Below are 19,268 nucleotides of genomic sequence, written 5' to 3' on the forward strand. Positions count from 1 at the left end.
CTATAGCATAGTCTAGACATGACCTACATGTGTTTGTAACACGTTTATTAATAACACGTGTATAGATTGTGAAACTTTATTTAAATCGACTAAATATATATACAAGTAGTGACATCCAAAAATCAGAAATACTTTTACCTGAATAAAAAATATTTGGATTTATTTACATATTTTTGAAAATATATATAGAAGTTTGTTCGGAGAGAAAAATTAAAAAATGAAGAAAATATAGTAAGCTACAGTTCTTTTTCATACCCTCTTCTCACCAGACCCGTGAGACCTCCTCCCACTGGAAAAATTGGTCGAAATTTTGTCCCCAGTGGAAAATTATAATCCAATTTTCAACTGCGGCTGAAAAAAATCAAATAAACAAATCCTCATTGCCAAGAATGTGCTATTTTTCCATCCCCTTTCAAATTTCTGATTTATTGAAAACATTGGAATTCAAATAACCAACAATAAAAAAACATGGGAATATCATTTCCCATCGAGTTTCAATGCATTATTTTCACCTTACTGCCTGAGAAAATCCTACCGGGTCTGCGAGAATGGGTTGTTTGCTTAAGATAAAACACTAGCGCTGTGTCTTTTTAATTGCTTTCACTGTTTTTATTGTCTTTTACAGAGACACTGGGAGAAGATTGTTTTGAGGAATGACCTATTGATAATCGATTCATTTCTTTCAATTTACTGAAACGCATTACCAAAGTCTTGCCAGTAGACTCTGAAATTGATGTATCATTTTGTTCATGACGGTCTCGCTTACAGCCTAGTTTATTGGCAAAATGTACGAGAAAAAGAATGGGTGATAAAACAGAGTTGGTGAAGGCGATCACGTGACAGGTGAATCTAAACTCGATCACATATTCCCAATGATTGATGACATTGCTGGAGAAGATGATCCCGAAAACTGATATCGGCAACCAGCAAACAACGAAGAGTAAAAAAGACTGGTAACAAAAGTTTGTGAACTCTTTTTCAGGTTTTGAGATGCTTCTATTAAGTAACCGGTTCGCTTGAGATAAGTGTCTACGTATCATAGCAAATGATATTGACGCTAGTAGCATTGTTGATAAAGCTAACGCTGGAGTAAGAATATACTCTTTATTGTCGTCACCAACTAAAAAATGCATCGCGATAACTGCTGTTGATGATGTCATCCACATTAATCCACATGCAACGCATTTTTTCCAATAACGTAACCTGTTATATTTAAAAGGATACAGAACCAATATTAAACGTTCAGTTGTTATGGCAGCAATGCTAAGAACTGAAATATACAATGATAAAGAGACAACTTTCATTTGAAAAAACATCCGAATCTCTTTCAAGATTTGATTATCTGGATTAGTTTTCTCTAAGCTGACCATAATTTTGACCAATAACACAATGAAACCAAGGAATAAATCTGATAACGCAAGATTTAAGAAATAAATCAGTTTACGACGTTTAGATGGCTTGGTAAAGCATGTCATTATACAAATTATAACGATATTCAAGATAACCATGAGACAAGCCTGTGTTGGACTGATCACCATAAAAATCACATCTCTATACTTCATCCTTGAATTCTAAAGTGTTGGATGGTGAAGTACTCGGCCTTTTTGTTGTGGTTTTTTTGTACTATTAAAATATAAACAATCAGTTGAGTATTATTTTTTGTCCCCTATGCACGAATAATATCTAGTTTCGTCTTAGCTGTTTTTCAGATGCTTTGATGCAAACCTCATTACTCGCCTATCTCCTTTACTCGCGAACAAGTTTTATGGTCCCCATTAGTTAGCAATGCCTTACAAACCTTTTTCAATAACTCAAACTTCCTTAACCCCAACAAATTTGCGTCCCCCCTTGTGTGTTTGAATTATGGAGGATCTATGTAGCTGGTTTGCTTCCTGATTAACTCGAATACTAAAATTAGTTTATTCATACTGTGTTTTCTGTGGCAGAGACGGTTAGTTTCTGTCTAGATCCTGATTGACTGAGGATAGCGGTAAATCAGCACTTTTTCCGTCCTCGATTTTGTGGGACAGCGGGTTGTCCCCAATCGTTTCATTGACTCTGTCGTCCTCAAAAGGGTAAATCCATAAAGCTCGTTAAGGGTTCTGACCATAGTGGATTTTTCATACTTGCTATTTACAAAATATAGATTTCTGCCTGATGTAGCCAAAAAAAACTATAGCATGTTATACATTTTTTGTTAGGCCAACTATTCCTGAATCTGAAAATTAAAAAATCACTGAATAAAATTTTTGATGAAGAAGAAAATGAAGACTTTTGCGAATTTCAACTTTGAAGAGCTTATTTTCGGCGAAGAACAAACATTCTGAAAAAAGATTTGCGTTAGAGGGTGTATCTTTAACCAAAGAGAATATAAAAACAAATGTGTTTTTATATTCTCTTTGCTTTAACCAAACTAATAAAAGATTTTCGGAAAATTTTTGTAAAAGCTTCTTCGTCTCAAAATCTTGAAAATAGCGGTTTTTGACCAATTCTTCATCCCAACTTTTCGTACAAAATGAGTCATAACTTTTGATACATCAATTTAGAAAAACTTTCCGAAAAATTTCAGATAGTTCAATTCTTTGCGGACAATTAAAAAGAAATTTAAAGAAAAACGTTAACTATCTATTGAAATTTAGCATTTTTTGTATAAGAGGGTAATATAACATTTTATTAACGTCTTTTTAAAGTTCATAACATCATTTTTGTAATCAAATTCTTAAAATTTGTAAAAGCAATTTTTAGTCAGAGTGCCAAGGAACCTAAAACAAATGCTTTATCTTCAAATCTCTTAACAAATTTTTTGACTCTGGTCAGAGCCCTTAATAAAAGAGAGCACCAAAATATTTTTTGTTAAATTGGTACAATTAGCTGTACGGGATTTACTAATGATAGAGACACTGCTAAAGCTGCACTCGCGACACGATAATTGGTGTATGGATAGTGATGCTCGAACTACACGGGAGGACGACGAACCTATGAGTATCGTCACCACACCACATGCAATGCCTGGCATACTCCCCATACTGTTTTAGGGACGGTACACAGTTCTCCTCAAAAAGCATGGGTTGACCCAAGCGAAGGTACATTCACTACATACATTCACTTGCCTAGTGAATCATAGCACCGAGTGAGAATCGAACCCTGACCTCCCAGACTTGAATCAAGGTTTATGACCACTACAATACTACTACACTACTGCTAATGATATTTCGATTTTAATTGAAACTTTTATCATTCCAATCTTTCTATCATATGAACTAACTGTCGCAATCTTCGCCAGTGTGAAGCCCTATTCTATAATCTAAATCTCTGTAATTCGAACAAATAAATCAACTGTACATACTAAAATCAGTGAACTGTTATCAGATAGAATGATATCTATATCAGCTATAGGGCAAAATGGGTTACGGGGATGCGCCACTGGTCAGAGTACCTTTTTCAACCTCGACAAGTCCCAGGTAGGGTTACAAAAACACCAAAATAGAAAAATCAGTCCTTCGTAGGGTACCTTTTTTGGAAAATTTGGAGATGGAAAAAGTAGAAAATTTTGAAATTTCAGTCCCATATATATGTTATGTTATTTTGGGGGCGTCACTTTCAGTTAGGAAAGTCTTTGCCCATTTTGAAATTTCAGTCCCATTCAGGGTCACTTTTTTCGCAAATTTTAGTCCATTTTTCGAACCTCAGTGGAGCACCTCCGTCAATCGGCAAGGGTAGTCACCCCCCCCCCGGACCTTTTCATATAAATTGCATTTATCAGACCTATCAATAATATGCAAGTGTTATTTTCTATTTTGTTCAAAAAATATTATAAAATAATATTAATGATAATAATATCATTAAATCATATAATTTGTACTGTCAGTCGCATCGATTCAATCAAAGAATCAAAAATGTATTTTTTTCTTGTGCAATCTTGGCTATAAAAAATTATGTAATAAATTTGAATTATTATCTTTTCACTTAATCATATCATACTATTATTGAAATTTACAATTGGAATGAAGTTGACATTTTTGTGGTAATTTATCAGTTACCTTGGTCAAAACTAGACAAATTATTTTTTCATCGAAATATCTTTTTGACGGATAGAAAAAGTTATATATTCCCTTGTCACAATGGAAACTTTTCTCCAAATTTGAAATTAAAAAAAAATCTCCACTGGATAATTGAGCCCTATAAACGATAGAATTTGAACTTTAAACCAAATATTTTAATCTCCATTGTCATTCACTTAATCTCATAACCTGATAACAGATGTTTATAATTTGCTTACGCGCACGGTAAACCTTTAAAAGCGCTTGAAAATTATACATCTGAGGAAAATAGTCCTCCCGCGGAAAATTCTACAACAAGAATCAGTGAACTGTTATCAGATAGAATGATATCTTACTTTGGCTACTTCATCATCTATTCAGATTCCCTTTGTTAAAAGTGATTATTGGTCGTAAAAACAGTTTCTCAAAATCTGATGCGTGGATAGAAATCTCTTTATAAGGGTATGCTTGCACGGTATTTTTTCTCAGTTACGAACTTTTTAGTTTTGGAAAACGATTGATATTTACAAATCTATTTTAGCTTACATTCTGGAATTTTAGGAGCTGAAATCTAGTGATTCCATCAATTTAAACTCCTAAAATTAAAAAATCAATTTTAGTCTATACGGAAAGAATAACTAATTTAGGTGAAAACTTGACACCCAAATTTCTTTTCTTAGAAATGCGTTTTCAAATAGTTTTCAACACTGGTGAATCTATAAAATGAGTTGATTTCAAATATGTAATTCTTATTTGCATTGAGGGGACCGAAGCGCCCAAAATTTCCAGTTGAAAATAATCAAATTATGTGCATAATATTTTGAGAATTCAAAAGAATCCAATCATCAAGCATGAGAAAATATGCAATTAAAATGCGATAAGAACAAAGAAATGACATTATCATTGCACACGTGTAATTGAATTCCCATTGCAACTAAGGGACCCCTTACAGACACGCTTCATTTTGAGGAAAAAAGCATGAATTCATTCTATCTGATAATAATTCTATGCAAGAATCTTGTTGTGCGCCGGAAAAATAAAAACTGATACAGCGCCCTATTCATAAACACAATCGCGCAACTTTGTTGTCGTTCCTATAGTCCTTTAAGACGAATTTGGTCCTCACGATTTCGAGATTGCATATTCGTTAGATTGTTTGTTTTCACCCATCCCTTTAGAGCTTTCAGCTTCTTTTTACATTTAGGCACGGATTCAGCAGATCTTCCGCTATCATCTAAGGTTCGTCTCAGCTTATTAGATTATTACCCTGAAAACAGCGTCTGACACGTCTCAGGGCCCTCAGACATTTCCGAGATCATCTAAGGTTCGGCTAAAATTGTCTTCAGTATTAGTCTCTGTCAAAACAATCAAACATATTATTTAATCGATTTTCTTAAATCTTTCAATTTGATAAATTTGTCATTAATAATATTTCTAAATTGAAATTACTCTTAAAATATTCACATTCCAAATAATAACAACTAACTCATTGATCTACATCTAACCAACGATGTAAAAATAATAGATAACCAACTACCTCTAGAAGGCACTTCTCCCAAGAGAACAACCATTGTTTTCCTATTGAAATGAGCACTCCTTTAAAAAGCTCTGTGTGCAGTGCGTGTTATGCTTTTAGCTAGATTTTGACACACTTTTTGACATCCACTGAATTGATAGAAAATTTGAATTGTTATTTACTGCAAATTTTGGAATTTTTTTCAAAAGATAAAGGTACCAATCTTTAGACAAATTGACTACGGATCGGCCTGATACCACTTAATCTTCATCTGGATAAATAAACGCTCATAAAATGCTGTTATCTGAAAAATATATGTGTGATTTGAAGTGCGATATCTCACGAATGAAAAGTGCATGAAGGTTGCCTGATACAAAATAAACAGATGAATGTTTATAGAACAATAATATCTAATTAAAAAATTCCTTCTGTGAGGCTGCCTATAGGAAAATACACTTTTTCTAACCCAAATTTTGGAAAAATATACATCACGTGATCGATTCTGTCCAATAGAAGGTTGCAAATGAAGCAAGTTTTTATTTAATTGCACTTTTTACGATGCAAAATGTCATTAATATTTTTACAACCGTAACACGGATGTTTTTTGAGAATCAAGGCAAGTTGGTTATCTATTATTTTTACATCGTTGCATGAACCCGAGAACATGAGCTTGGAATTTTTGATACCTCGTCATAGGTTTGTCAGTAAACTTTTGAAAAACAAAGAAATGCCGTTATCAATTATCACTCGAGATAATTTGTATCCAGTAATTAACAAAAGAGAAGGATAGTAACATGGCAAACCGTTTCGTTCGAGGTTTGTGTAGTCTTGGTCTTGGGAAAATCGATCAAAACACCAAGCGATTCAAAAAGGCTTCGATGGCAAAAATGTTAAGAATAAGTTTTGAGGCTTTGCGGACTCTAAAACAGCCAATTTCTTAGGAAATGGACAAAAATACATAAAAAATGGGGAAAATAAGAACATATTAAGAACATTTTTAGGCTTAAAATTCAAAAGACACTGTCTTTTTTGACGTTTTTTAACTGTTTTTTATAATGACTTTTGACTTTATACCTCCATATCTCGATAACTACTTTTCCAAAATTAAAAAATAGTACATCAAAATTTAAGTTTCCCTTTCTTCTTTAGTTGAAATTCAATTTTTTTTCGGACACAGTTACCCTCCAAACTCTTATACATTTTCGTGGGTCACCCGGTATATCAGCAAAGTTTTGCACTTATTAAAAAATTTTTAATTTTCATGATACCTTCAAACAAATTTGAATCAAAATCATAAATATCCCAAATGTTCGAATATGTTAAAGCAATAAACTTTGGAAGTTCTCGTCATATATCTAATAGTTCAAACGTCCTTATGCAGCTGGATTGATTTTATTCATATCAAAGTTCTAATTTCAATGACGATCTGTTTACACGTACGCTAAGTTTCGAAAAACTTTATTTGAAAATGATCAACAAAGATTCTGTTTGAGGAAACATGAAACTCCAATTTTTACTTACACATACGCGACACCCTAGGGGGGGGGGGGGGCACCCAAGCTTATCGCACCATACCTGCAGCTCTTAAGGATCCTTTTTACAAACTTCCAAAAGTGCACTGTTAGGGTCGGAATGAGCAAAGATGAGAAAAATGCACTCTTCGGGTGCATCATATTTGTATAGAAAAGGTCAACAATTTTCAAAAACAAAGCACCGTAAGGGTCGATTTTCCACCCAAATTTACTCAAATTTCGGCTAGATTTTCTCTGCACTGTAAGGGTCCAATTCCAATAGCCTAATTTTGGGCCGCACGTATGGTGGTTTTCATTGAGTGCCCCCCCCCCCTCGGGGCGACACCAAATATCAATTGCTTGATTTACTAGCCTTAATCGACCCTGAATTTTCCAATTTGAGCGAAATCTAATGATATATTTCCAATTTTTAAAAAATAAGCCTGTTTTTCAAAATTGTCTTTGAATCAAACGATCTTTAAAGTTGAGCAATAGATATGCCATGAAATTTCCTCTTCATAACATAACAAATATTTTTCCAAGTAATACAAATTTCTACATAGGCAAAGGTTATCTAATATTTGATTGGTGAGAAAAAAGTTTGCATCCATGTTCGGTCATAATTAACTCCACTATAGGATTTTTATTTACAAAATTATATTTTTTTTCTCAAAAGTGGTTCCTTTATCAATAATGTGATAATGTGATAATGTGATAATACATCGCTCACTTCACAACTAAATATTTAGGGCACGGATGGGAATATAAAATTCTCATAAACGGTCATATGGTCAAAATATTTGTTTTAATCCATAATCAAATTCTCTTTCCCTTGTTGATATGACCATAAACAACACCCAGCTGGCACACAACGTTTTTTAAACGTTAATATAACGTTATATGGACGTAGTGGACTTTAGATAGACGTTGGAACAACATTGTGTGCTCTGCTGGGACAGGAAGACAAGACTCCAATCAGAAAAAAAGAATGTTTTCTAAAGAATGGAAAAAATATTTAAAAAATATGTAGTATAAGTAAAATTTTGGTTTGTATTTTTTCCAAATCGAGGGATAACTTCTATAATTTAAAAATAAATCTAAATCTGGTGCTTCAAATGTTGACTGGTTTCCCCTTCTGTTCTAATTGTGTTAATGTGTAGCACTAAAAGTTTTTTGGCCCAGCGCGCAGCGGAATGGGCCTTTAAAACACAACTGGTCGAAAAATTTTGACTTTGTCGGGGCTTATGCGTGCAATTATCAATCGACGATTCCAGGCTAAAATCGAACTACCTGACTTTCTATTGTGCAAAGTTTTCTTTAAAAAAGAACTTCGCGCGGGTATTCCAGAGAAAGGAATACGTTACGCTACGCCCTTTGTGACACCCCCTTCTCACACACCCGGTAGAATTTTTTCAGTCAGTGGGGATAAAAATAATGGACTAAAAGTCGATGGGGATTGATACACGCTTTTTTAATAAGAATGAGGGTTAAGTATTCCTAGGAAATTGCCACAATTGAGGATGAAATATTCTTAACATATTCTTACTTTTTTTAGACTTGACTTTTTTTACAAACATGAGAAATGATCAATTTGATAGTTTTGGACTTTTGAATGAACATTTGGAGGTAAAATTACATTTCTGCCTCAAAGTTTAAATTTCAGTTTTTTTCTGTTAACCAAATAAAAATGACTTTATTCTTATCAAATTCTGTGAAACTCACCCTAGAGGGTATTCTTAGGGTACTCTTACGATTTGAGCAATTTTCACCCTGATATTCTTATAGAAGATATTCTTATAAAAAAAAGCGTGTATTCACATATTTTTCAATTCTTCTGTTTTCAAATAAGAAAATTCAGTGAAGAATGAAGATAGCAATTGATTCCTTCTGCTATACGTTTTTCTATAAGAACATCCAAAATTTTTGAAGCCTTCGGATGTTCTTAACTTTTGGATTTTAAGCCTAAAAATGTTCCTAACATTTTCTCATTTTACGAGTCAGCAAAGCCTTATATTCATATGGTTTGTTTTTATAAAAAAACATGTATCCAACGACCATCACTATCCTGGCAAATCATTGGTCCTCCAGAATCTCCACAGCAACCAGTCAGATTCTTAACGTTACATCTTACCCTTCACTAAAACATATGACGTTAGGGTTCGAGGGTTGTTATGACATCCGGGGTGTGGTTTATTGAAAGCAGCGTTGGGAAGGATTGTTCGTTTTAAGATACACGCTTAATAAAAATGGTGTTTTTCATTTCATCATGGATATTTTTAACTTTTTGGGCAAATCATCCTAAAATATACGTGCAGTTACAGCATTCTTAGGTTAACATTCAAAATTCAAACTAGATTTAACATGCAATATATGTATTTTTATAAGCATAACACTTACAAGCATATATGAAGGCTCAGATTGCCTAAGCATAACATAATCATATTTGTCAGCCTGAAATATTTTTCAAGTCAATTTTTTTCTGTTCAAAAAGATTTAGAAGTGTTCAAATAAAAAATGACTTTCCATAATTAGCCACATTACAGAGATTTTCTAAAAATTTAGCTTGGGGTGAATTATGTGCATTGTAGCGCATTGTAATTCGTAAGCATATAATAATCATAGACTCTGTCTGGATGCTTTGAAAGCTTAAGCACACGAGCCTGATCAAGGGGCAGACGCTTGCTTATAAAAAAAGAGCATGTACATACGTTCAAAACATAACATGATATCTTTGTGAAAGTTTTGAGCTTTACTGGGGGATAATTGGCAATTTACAGTTATATATGCTCTAAACCCGGGGGGGGGGGTACTAGGGTAGCGAGCTGACGGGAGGGGTGCCGCCCGACTGTCGAACTTTGGACCCTTACCGGGACTAAAAAGGTAAAAACAGAGGAAAATTCAGGGAAAAAAAATCGGTCGAAAAAATACCCTAAATTTCAGCACCACTGAGAAATTGACTTTGGAAATTTAATGGGGAAATTGCAATCCATCCAAAACCATCCTGGTGGAATTTTTGAATCCCCATTGGTATCTCAATATAAATTTTGATACCCCACTGGGAACAAAACTTCCACCGTGTGGCTGACAGGGTGTGATTCATCTCCCTTCTAGATTGGCTGCGGTGGCAGTAATCCGATTCTCCCCGATTCAATTTCGGAAACATTATGTCAGCTGACTTTCTAAATCAGTCGGGTTCACCAAATATATACAACAGAAATTTATTCATATTATGATAGCTTCTTGTCTTTTTAACAGCAGTGATGCTCTTATAATACTAATACGATATGACGAAGAGCAAACTTCTTTCTAGGTGTATGCGACTGAACAAGAAGTGAAGGCCAAAGAAAAGTGAAAGAATTGAATTTCTTTATTTTATTGATTATGCTGGAAGGACATTCTTTATGCTTGATAGACAAAAAGTTGATTGACCAAACCAAACAGCATCAAGAGTAAGTTTACAGTATAGTCATAGTCAGAAGATTGAAACTCCCAAAACTCTCAATTTCCCACGGTCACGGCACGTGGTTTTGTGCAGTCTTCTTCATCGTTGAAAAAGTGAAAGACACAAACAGCTATATTTTTGGGATCTGACACAGCGGAATAGTGTAAGCACCTGCAGGGCAAGCAACCTTGCCTAGTAGGGTTTGGTATGGATGTGGTTATGTATCATATCCAGGTTGTCTCTAGGAAAAGGGTTGAATTTACAATATGGCCGATGAAATTTATATACGAGTTTACCGTCGGCCGCCCGCATCTCTAAAAAGCACCCGCATGAAAATTTCATTATTTTCAAAATTCATAAATTTTTCATTATTTCCATATTTCTTTACAACTACAACCTCTATCTTTGACAAAGTCGTCTCTACGCATGTTTACACGGGTAAACAAAGAAGATTTATTACAGAAAATGCTGCCGCCCTCAATCCTACAACTGCAGTGGGCGTCCCGCCCATATATCTGCCAAACCGCCCTGACCGCCATTTTAGTTTTTTGTAAAATCTAGCGCCACTGTAGCAATCGATCTTTATTTTTCGTTCGCAAAAGATGCGAAGGGTTGAAGCGAAGCAAAATTTGTTATTTTGAGAGAGCATGATTGGCAGAAATGGTGGATAAGGTGCTGTTGGGAAAATAATGAATAATGAATAATGAAATCATGCCGCATCTATTTTTGGGTAAGTTCACGACGGTAAACTCATATGTAAATTTCATCGGCCTATTGCATATTAAACATCAACATCTCAATCAATATCACAGCATAAGGGTCCTGTGGCTGGTCACCCAGGCATCTTGTTAAATCCTGAGGAACAGTTGTGCATGACAGAACTTGGGTTCACATGTGCAGCTGACCAGGTATAGTTTTTCTACTTTTCGTCCTGCTTTCTTCCAAGAGATTTCCCAGCACCTCACAAATAAGGAACCCTGGTTTGTGTCACGTATTTGATTTCTTGGATCCATGGCTACTAAACCAACGGATGAAATTGAACCAGAAGGGGAACCAAATGAAGACGTACAGATTTGGAAACGAATAGTAACAGAACTATCACTTCAAGCACCGGATCCCCAGATCAAATCTTGTCTTCAATTGTACAATCCAGAGAAACCTACAAAATCCATTATCGCTACACTGACCAAAAGTTTCAAAAAAGACACAATTCACGACACACTTAACTTCCTGTCAAAGCAGGAAGTTGAATCTGCTAACAAGAATGAACTTGTCCAAAAGCTCTGCCTCAAAGTCAAAAGCTTTTTTCCAGATGTATGCCAGATCTGCAACATGTCCTATGTTATCAAACTCAATGATGAACCCTTTCTCCAGTGTGCATCATGTGGTCAAGAAGTACACCGAGAGTGCTACCTGAATCTTTTGAAAGATATGAACCTAGTTGATCATAACGAGGCAATACGCGATACACTTTTCAAAATTCCAGGCATGATCTTCCTGTGTCAATCCTGCCAAGATAACACTGTGTCTTTCACCCATGATAGTAACACACCGAATCCACCAAACAAAACACCAAGATCAACTGAATCCCAGGACAAATCTACTTGGAGTGTAGTAGATGAGGACGATGAGATCAATGCACCAATGACAGAAGACGATACTTCCAACATAATAAACCAAACAGCTGGCGGACCACCAAATGAAATCAACTTGAACAACAGCAACAACGATCACGCCCAATATCCTGGATCAAGATCTCAGACCAAATCAAAGACAAATGATCAAATATGTCGCTTCTACATAAAAGGAAAATGTAAATATGGACTGAAAGGCCGAGACTGTCAATTTATCCATCCTAAGCCTGTACAAAATTGCTCAAATATGGCAACAAACAACCAAGAGGCTGCAACCTAGGTACCAAGTGCCAAAGCTTCCACCCGAGGATGTGCTCATCATCTATTACAAGAGGGGAATGCTTTAATCTTGACTGCAAATTCACGCATGTTAAGGGAACCAAACGATATCAGAAAAAGCAAAACAATCGTAATGATGAACCTCAGGATTTTCTCGCAATCCTGGACAACTTTCGCACAGAAATAATCTCTCTTGTGAACAATTGTTTCAGCAACCAAAACCAACAAATACAATTCAGGAACCACGATTTGTCACATCAACCTCAACAAACATTCAATCGTCAACATCCCCTACATCATCTACCACCCCAGCACCCCACAATGGAACCAACATTTCCAAGGAATCTACTGGGACAGTGACTGCCCTTACTGATGCTGACCCGACTACCAAAACTACTTCTAAACCTACACTGAATATGTTTTCGTTTGTCAATATACAAGGACTTTGCCCACAAACAAAACCTTCATCTGTACCCTACCTCAAAGATCTTACAAACAGCTCAAAACAACTGTTTTTTAGGCTTAACCGAAACCTGGTTAACGGACAATCACAAAAAGGAGAACTTGAGATTGAAAATTACACTTTTTTTAAGAAAAACAGAGACAGAGTAAAATCGAAATATGGCAGAGCAAGCGGAGGCGTTGCATTTTATGTGCGTAATGACATTGCACCATTCTTCGAGCCCATTTTCGAATTCTCGAACGGAGTAAATGAAGCATTGATGCTTTTATCAAAAAAATTTAATATTCTTCTCTGTGTTATCTACAGACAACCCAACAATCCAGACCACAAATCTGAAGCACCTGAATTACAAGAACTCCTTTCTGCAATGATAGCAAAAATTGATAGTATTACTGATTGTACACCTGACACATACATCCTTGGGGATTTTAACATACCACACACACCTCTTAATGATGAGACTTCAACCCCAACACGAAATTGCAATAAACAGCTTCTGGACGTTTTAAATGTTTTTAAAGCAGACTTGCACATTAATCAACTGATACACAAATCAACACACCGTGATGGTAATATTTTAGACTTTCTATTCACAAACAACACAGACACTGTATTTAATTACACATGCTCACCTACTATTTATTCAGATCATCTTGTTGTAGATGTTACAACACATCTGAATTTTGATAATCAATTCGGAGAAACTGAAGAACGTAACTTAATAAGCAAATTTGACCTCTACAACTTCCAAAGTGATAAAATTGACTGGGAAATTATTAACAAAGAATTAACAGAGATTAATTGGTCTCAAGAACTGGACACAAATCTATATGACCCAAATCGTCAATATGCCAACTTCCTTGAAAAATGTCTTCTGATTGTGAAAAAGCATTTGCCAAAGAGAAAACCTCCAAAAAAATTTTCAAAGATTCCAAGAGATCGTCGTATTCTTATGAGAAAACGTAAAAGACTCTCCAAAAAGAATTTCAAAACCAATAAAACAAATCAGAAACTAATTGACATTGAACTGATGCTACAGCAATCCCACAAAAATGAACGCGATAAAGCAGAGCTGGATGCCTCACTGAAAATCAAAAGCAATCCTAAATACTTCTACTCCTATGCAAAAAGATTCACAAAAACTAAACCTAAAGTTGGCCCACTGAAAAATCCAACCACCAACAAATTAACAACTGACTCACAAGAGATGGCAAACATCTTACAAAAGCAATACTGTTCAGTATTTACCACTCCCAAAACAGACTACAGTTTTCTGAATTCAAATGAGACAAAAGACTCCTCAACCCTTGAGCACATTACTTTCACAGAAGATGATTTCATCCAACAAATTGACACTATTCCAGCCAACTCGTCAGCCGGACCAGATGGCTTGCCAGCAAAGTTTTTCAAAATGTGCAAGAAATCACTTTCTAAGCCACTTAAGATGATATGGCAAAACAACTTTGACAAAGGAATCACACCTGAAATTCTCAAAACAAGCCACATTACACCAATATTCAAGAAAGGAGATCAAGGTTACCAGAGAATTATCGACCTGTTGCGCTGACATCAATTACCACTAAATATTTGAGAAAATAGTCAGAGAGAAATTGCAAATCCACCTTGAAGAAAACAACCTATACAATCCAACACAACATGGTTTCAGACCAGGGCGATCTTGCTTGAGTCAACTATTGGCTCATGTAGAAAGACTGATATCTCACCTACAAAACAATGAAAATGTTGATGTAATCTACCTTGACTTCAGCAAGGCCTTTGACAAGGTGGACCATCACATCTTGCTACACAAGCTAAAAATCAATGGAATCAAAGGACAACTATTGAACTGGATACAATCCTTCCTTACTGAGAGATACCAAAAAGTTTCCATAAACACGTTCCTATCAGATGAAGCGAAAGTTACAAGCGGAGTTCCACAAGGCTCAGTTCTGGGCCCCCTCTTGTTTCTGGTAATGATTAGTGACATAAACGAAAAGATTAAACATTCCATCCTCTCATCTTTTGCTGACGACACAAGACTTATGAAGGCAATATCTTGCGCTGCAGATGTGAGTCTCCTTCAAGATGATCTAGACGTTGTCTATGACTGGACATCCATCAACAATATGGAGCTCAATGGAAAAAAGTTTGAACACATTGCATACGGAAAAAATGAACAACTGAAAGTACACTCAGTCTACAAATCAGATGTACAGCAGCCAATCGAAATAAAAAGTGCTGTGAAAGACCTGGGTATCCTGCTATCAAACAACCTGTCATATGAAATGCACATTCAAACGATCACTGACAGAGTCAAGGGTATAAGTGCCTGGATATACAGAACCTTCAAGTCCAGAGATAAATCAGTAATGATCACTCTTTGGAAGACATTGGTACTTCAACATCTGGAATACTGCTCCCAGCTATGGTCTCCTACAAAGCGATCCCTGATGCAAGAACTGGAGTATCTGCAAAAATCCTTTATAAAAGGGATCCAACTTCCACCCAATTTGAATTATTGGGAGAAGCTCAAACACCTCAACATGTACAGTCTCGAGAGAAGACGCGAAAGATACCAAATTATATATACATGGTGTATAATCGAACAACTGGTGCCAAATTTTAACTATGGTGAAGGGGAAGGCGGTATTTATTCATATACAAACCAACGCCTGGGAAGAAAATGCCACCTCAAACCAGTGAATACAACAAACAAGAACATTTGGAAGAGCTGCCTTTCAGACACCGGTCCAAGACTATTCAATGTGTTACCAAGAAAAATACGTGACATGACCAAATGTTCCAAAAATTCCTTCAAAAAACAACTTGATCAATTTCTGCAAGATGTTCCCGACCAGCCACTGCTCCCTGCCTATCTCCCTTACAGGATGGCTGACTCGAATTCAATTGTTGAAATGGTCAAACACCGGACCCCACGGGTTGAGTGAGCAGAGAATTTGCTGAAACATATCAAAGGTAATCAAAGGTAGGTATTGCAAAACTTCATGATTTCTGAAATTAAACTGTGTAGCCATATTCAAGAATTTTTAAGGAAAAATCTTGGATTCCCCAATAAATGGCAAGGAACAGGAAATAAAGCGTAGAAATAGAAATTTTATGAATTTTCTGATACTGATAGCTATAAGAGGAGCCGTCCATATTCATTTGACAACGGAAAACGTCACAAATTGACGTTATGAGGGGGTGGGGGGTATTCAAAAGTTAGGTTTGACGTTATAAAAAATCAAAGGTATACCTTTTTGTGAAAATCGCGGATACTTGTAACCACCAACCACACTATACTTTATAAGCTTTCCAAAACATATTTGTGTATGAAATACATGAAAATTTGCTGCTCGCATAATCCCATTGGTTTGCGCTATGTTATCATTACATCATATTTTCATTGTTTGCGCGATCGAGCGAACCACATCGCACAAGTTGGCAAAGAAGGTGGTATGCCTAAAACACGGCACGGACCTAGCGCCAAGTGGAGCTTTTAATTTCTTTTTAAATAAAGGTCATTAGTTAAAAGAACACATACACGCATGGGTACAACCAAGTACGGACTTTGCAACGGAACGGGAAAACTAAAACTTTGATGAAAAATGGCTACAATCTTTGGTAAACATCAGTACATCGCTTGACGTTATCTGTGGGGGTGGGGGGGGGGGCGACCATCGACATGGCCCGAGAATTCTCGGGCCTCTTCGGGCCATGTTCGGGCCGAGAGACCCTATCAATTCTTTTGGCCCGAACATGACCGGAGTCATTCGGGCCATGTTCGGGCCATGTTCAGAAGATTCCATATTTAAATTGATTCAGCATGTCCAGTCAAACAAAATAGTACAAAATAAGATTTGTCTGTTTTGTTTATATCGCTCAAAAAAACTTTACGAGCTTCCCGTGGACACGCTTCAGTTTAAAACCAGGACCAGTTTACTAGCAAATATTTCCACCCTAAATATATTTATAAATGTTTTCATACCAAATAAGACATTTAATATTTATATGAATTTACAACATTCATATATTTAATATAATTAAGAGAAACCAAGTTTTTCTCAAAGAAAATGTTAAAAAAATCAGTCCTGAAATTACACGCCTGTTTAAATCATGTTTTCAAAAATTGGCCTGAGTGTGGCCCGTGCGTGGCCCGCGTTTGGCCCGAATTCTCGGGCCAGCTCGGGCCATACTCGGGCTTTACGCGAATTTCAATAAAAGTTTTGGCCAGAGAATTCTCGGGCCATGTCGAGGGTCGTTGGGGGGGGGGTTCAGAGGATAACGTCAATTTGACGTTTTGCGTTGTCAAATAAATATGGACGGGTCCCCTAATAAGCCAGACGTCCGCGCTCGATAGGATAGATCATTGGAACGGCTCGATGACGGATCGATATGTGATCGATGGATTACTTAACAATCCGGATGGGAGATCGATAGAGGATCGATACTCAAAATTTTTTTAAGCTTATGATTAGTTATCGATTATTTATTGATCATAACAAATCGATTAACGATCAATGACAAATCAATTAACGATCGATGACGAATCGATATACTCGATTGAAATACTAGCTCGATAATGGATCAGCGAAGGATCGATACTCAAGACTTTTTAATGGCTGAATCTTCCATCGATCTCCCATCCCGATCGTTTAAAATCCATCGATCACATATCGATCCATCATCGAGTCGTTCCGATGATCGAACCTATCGAGCGCGGACGTCTGGAATTAGCAAAAAGCTTGTACCCAAAAATTTTAAAAATGTCAAAAAATGAAGGTCTTCAAATCTCTCTAAAACCTATTTTTATGGGAAGCTATGGTATTTTGTAGCAAAAAGCAAAAAAAATAGAGCTTAACCTCGCTTTAGAATTTAATTAATTTTTTAATTTTTTTATATTTGAGTATTAAAAAGGCATGCATTCAAATAATTAAGGTTTAAAATTTTTCTCTGGGCTAGTTAGTAAAATATCTCAAATAGGCTCTGTGATTGAGTGCAAGGTTGAAAGCCACATGAATATGGTTCATCCTATATAAGGAAGTTCATTCTATGGTGGCCTATCTTGAAGTGAAGGTGGTTGAACAAAATGTTTATATGGCATATTGATGTAACTGCCAGCTAATGTTGTTCAGGCCATATTATGGCCGTTGGTGGCCAAAAAGGGCACTTTTTCTTATTTTTTTCCACTAAAAAGGCTGTTTTATCAAAATTTTAGTAATTTCAAGAGGGGCAGCATCCGATAACCGGACGCTTAAAGGGCATGAAAAATGGCCTGTTGTTGTCTTTTTTGCCTCTGAAAGTCAGGCCGTTTTGCGGGTCGTATTGAGCCGATGTAAACATGTGACGTCACATGAAACAGGCCTATAAGGCTGCAATAACAAATAACTTGTGTTCATGTCAGAAAGTTTGAAAAAACACCTTTCCACAATTCAAACTTCTCAGAAATGACCCGGGAAAATGTGCGCTTTACGGTTTTGTAAAAAATTGTTTTGGAGGTAAACAAAAACAAGCGTTTTTGCCTGCATAGTGTCCTCCTGGGTTGGTTCCCCCTACTAAAAGTCCAAATTTTTCTCAATTTCCCTCTCTTTTATACCCCCTCTTTTGCCCCACCATATTCAAAATTCTTTTGCTTTCCCCCAATTATTTGACGATTTTGCAGTTCCTTCATATGGCAGATAAGCCTTAAACTTAATTACAGCCGCCCGTCGTGCAGTCAGGACCTCCTTTCCTTTCAATTTATCGATATTACGCAAACGGCAGTGTGCGCTAAATTATTTTGGTTTTGTTGTCAATTTCAAGCAAAGGTCTTAGCAACAGGGCGCGCGTACATAGCAACGGGGCTGGGTAGAAAAATCTAAACATAGAATTCAAAAAAAATACCGATCATCGTATAGAGCACTAAAAAATACCATCTTTCTATGTTTAGTTTGTTCTACCTTGGATTATAACTGAAAATATCTTCAAAAAACCTGTGTCCGCTATCAGACCGCGCGGTAATCTTTGCCCGCTTCAATTCTTAGATAATGAATAAGAGAGGTGCGCTTAGCTAAGCCGTGCTCGCGGCCGATAAATTTATGTTTACTTATCTTGTATATTTTTTAGTGGTATTTATCCAATGAAAAGGATCTTGACAAAATATGCACTGCGCTGACAAAATATGCACGGCATTGATTATGACATCATTAAATATGATGCTAGTCAAAAATAGAGGGGGTATTTGTGACATTTTTGTTGAGGTTTACATTTAGCCCTATAAAATGTGCTAAGTTTGAGGTTGACAACTGAAACTTTAGTATGGTTAGGCTGAATAATTTTGCTTTCTAGGCATATAAGTATCTTTTTATGAGGTTTACCCTAACTCGAGATACGTTTTTTTGAAG

General features: G+C 36.1%; 1 protein-coding gene across 1 annotated transcript; it reads right to left on the reverse strand.

Annotated features, from left to right (window-relative positions):
• Window positions 1-507: 507 nt before the first annotated feature.
• LOC136824714 (galanin receptor 2a-like) lies at window positions 508-1,626 on the reverse strand. The gene has a single exon (XM_067080696.1). The coding sequence runs from the start codon at window positions 1,560-1,562 to the stop codon at window positions 591-593; it is 972 nt and encodes a 323-aa protein (XP_066936797.1). The 5' UTR covers window positions 1,563-1,626; the 3' UTR covers window positions 508-590.
• Between the last annotated feature and the right edge of the window lie 17,642 nt (window positions 1,627-19,268).

Source organism: Clytia hemisphaerica, unplaced genomic scaffold, assembly GCF_902728285.1.
Source record: "Clytia hemisphaerica strain Z4C2 unplaced genomic scaffold, Clytia hemisphaerica genome assembly, whole genome shotgun sequence".
Classification (NCBI taxonomy): domain Eukaryota; kingdom Metazoa; phylum Cnidaria; class Hydrozoa; order Leptothecata; family Clytiidae; genus Clytia; species Clytia hemisphaerica.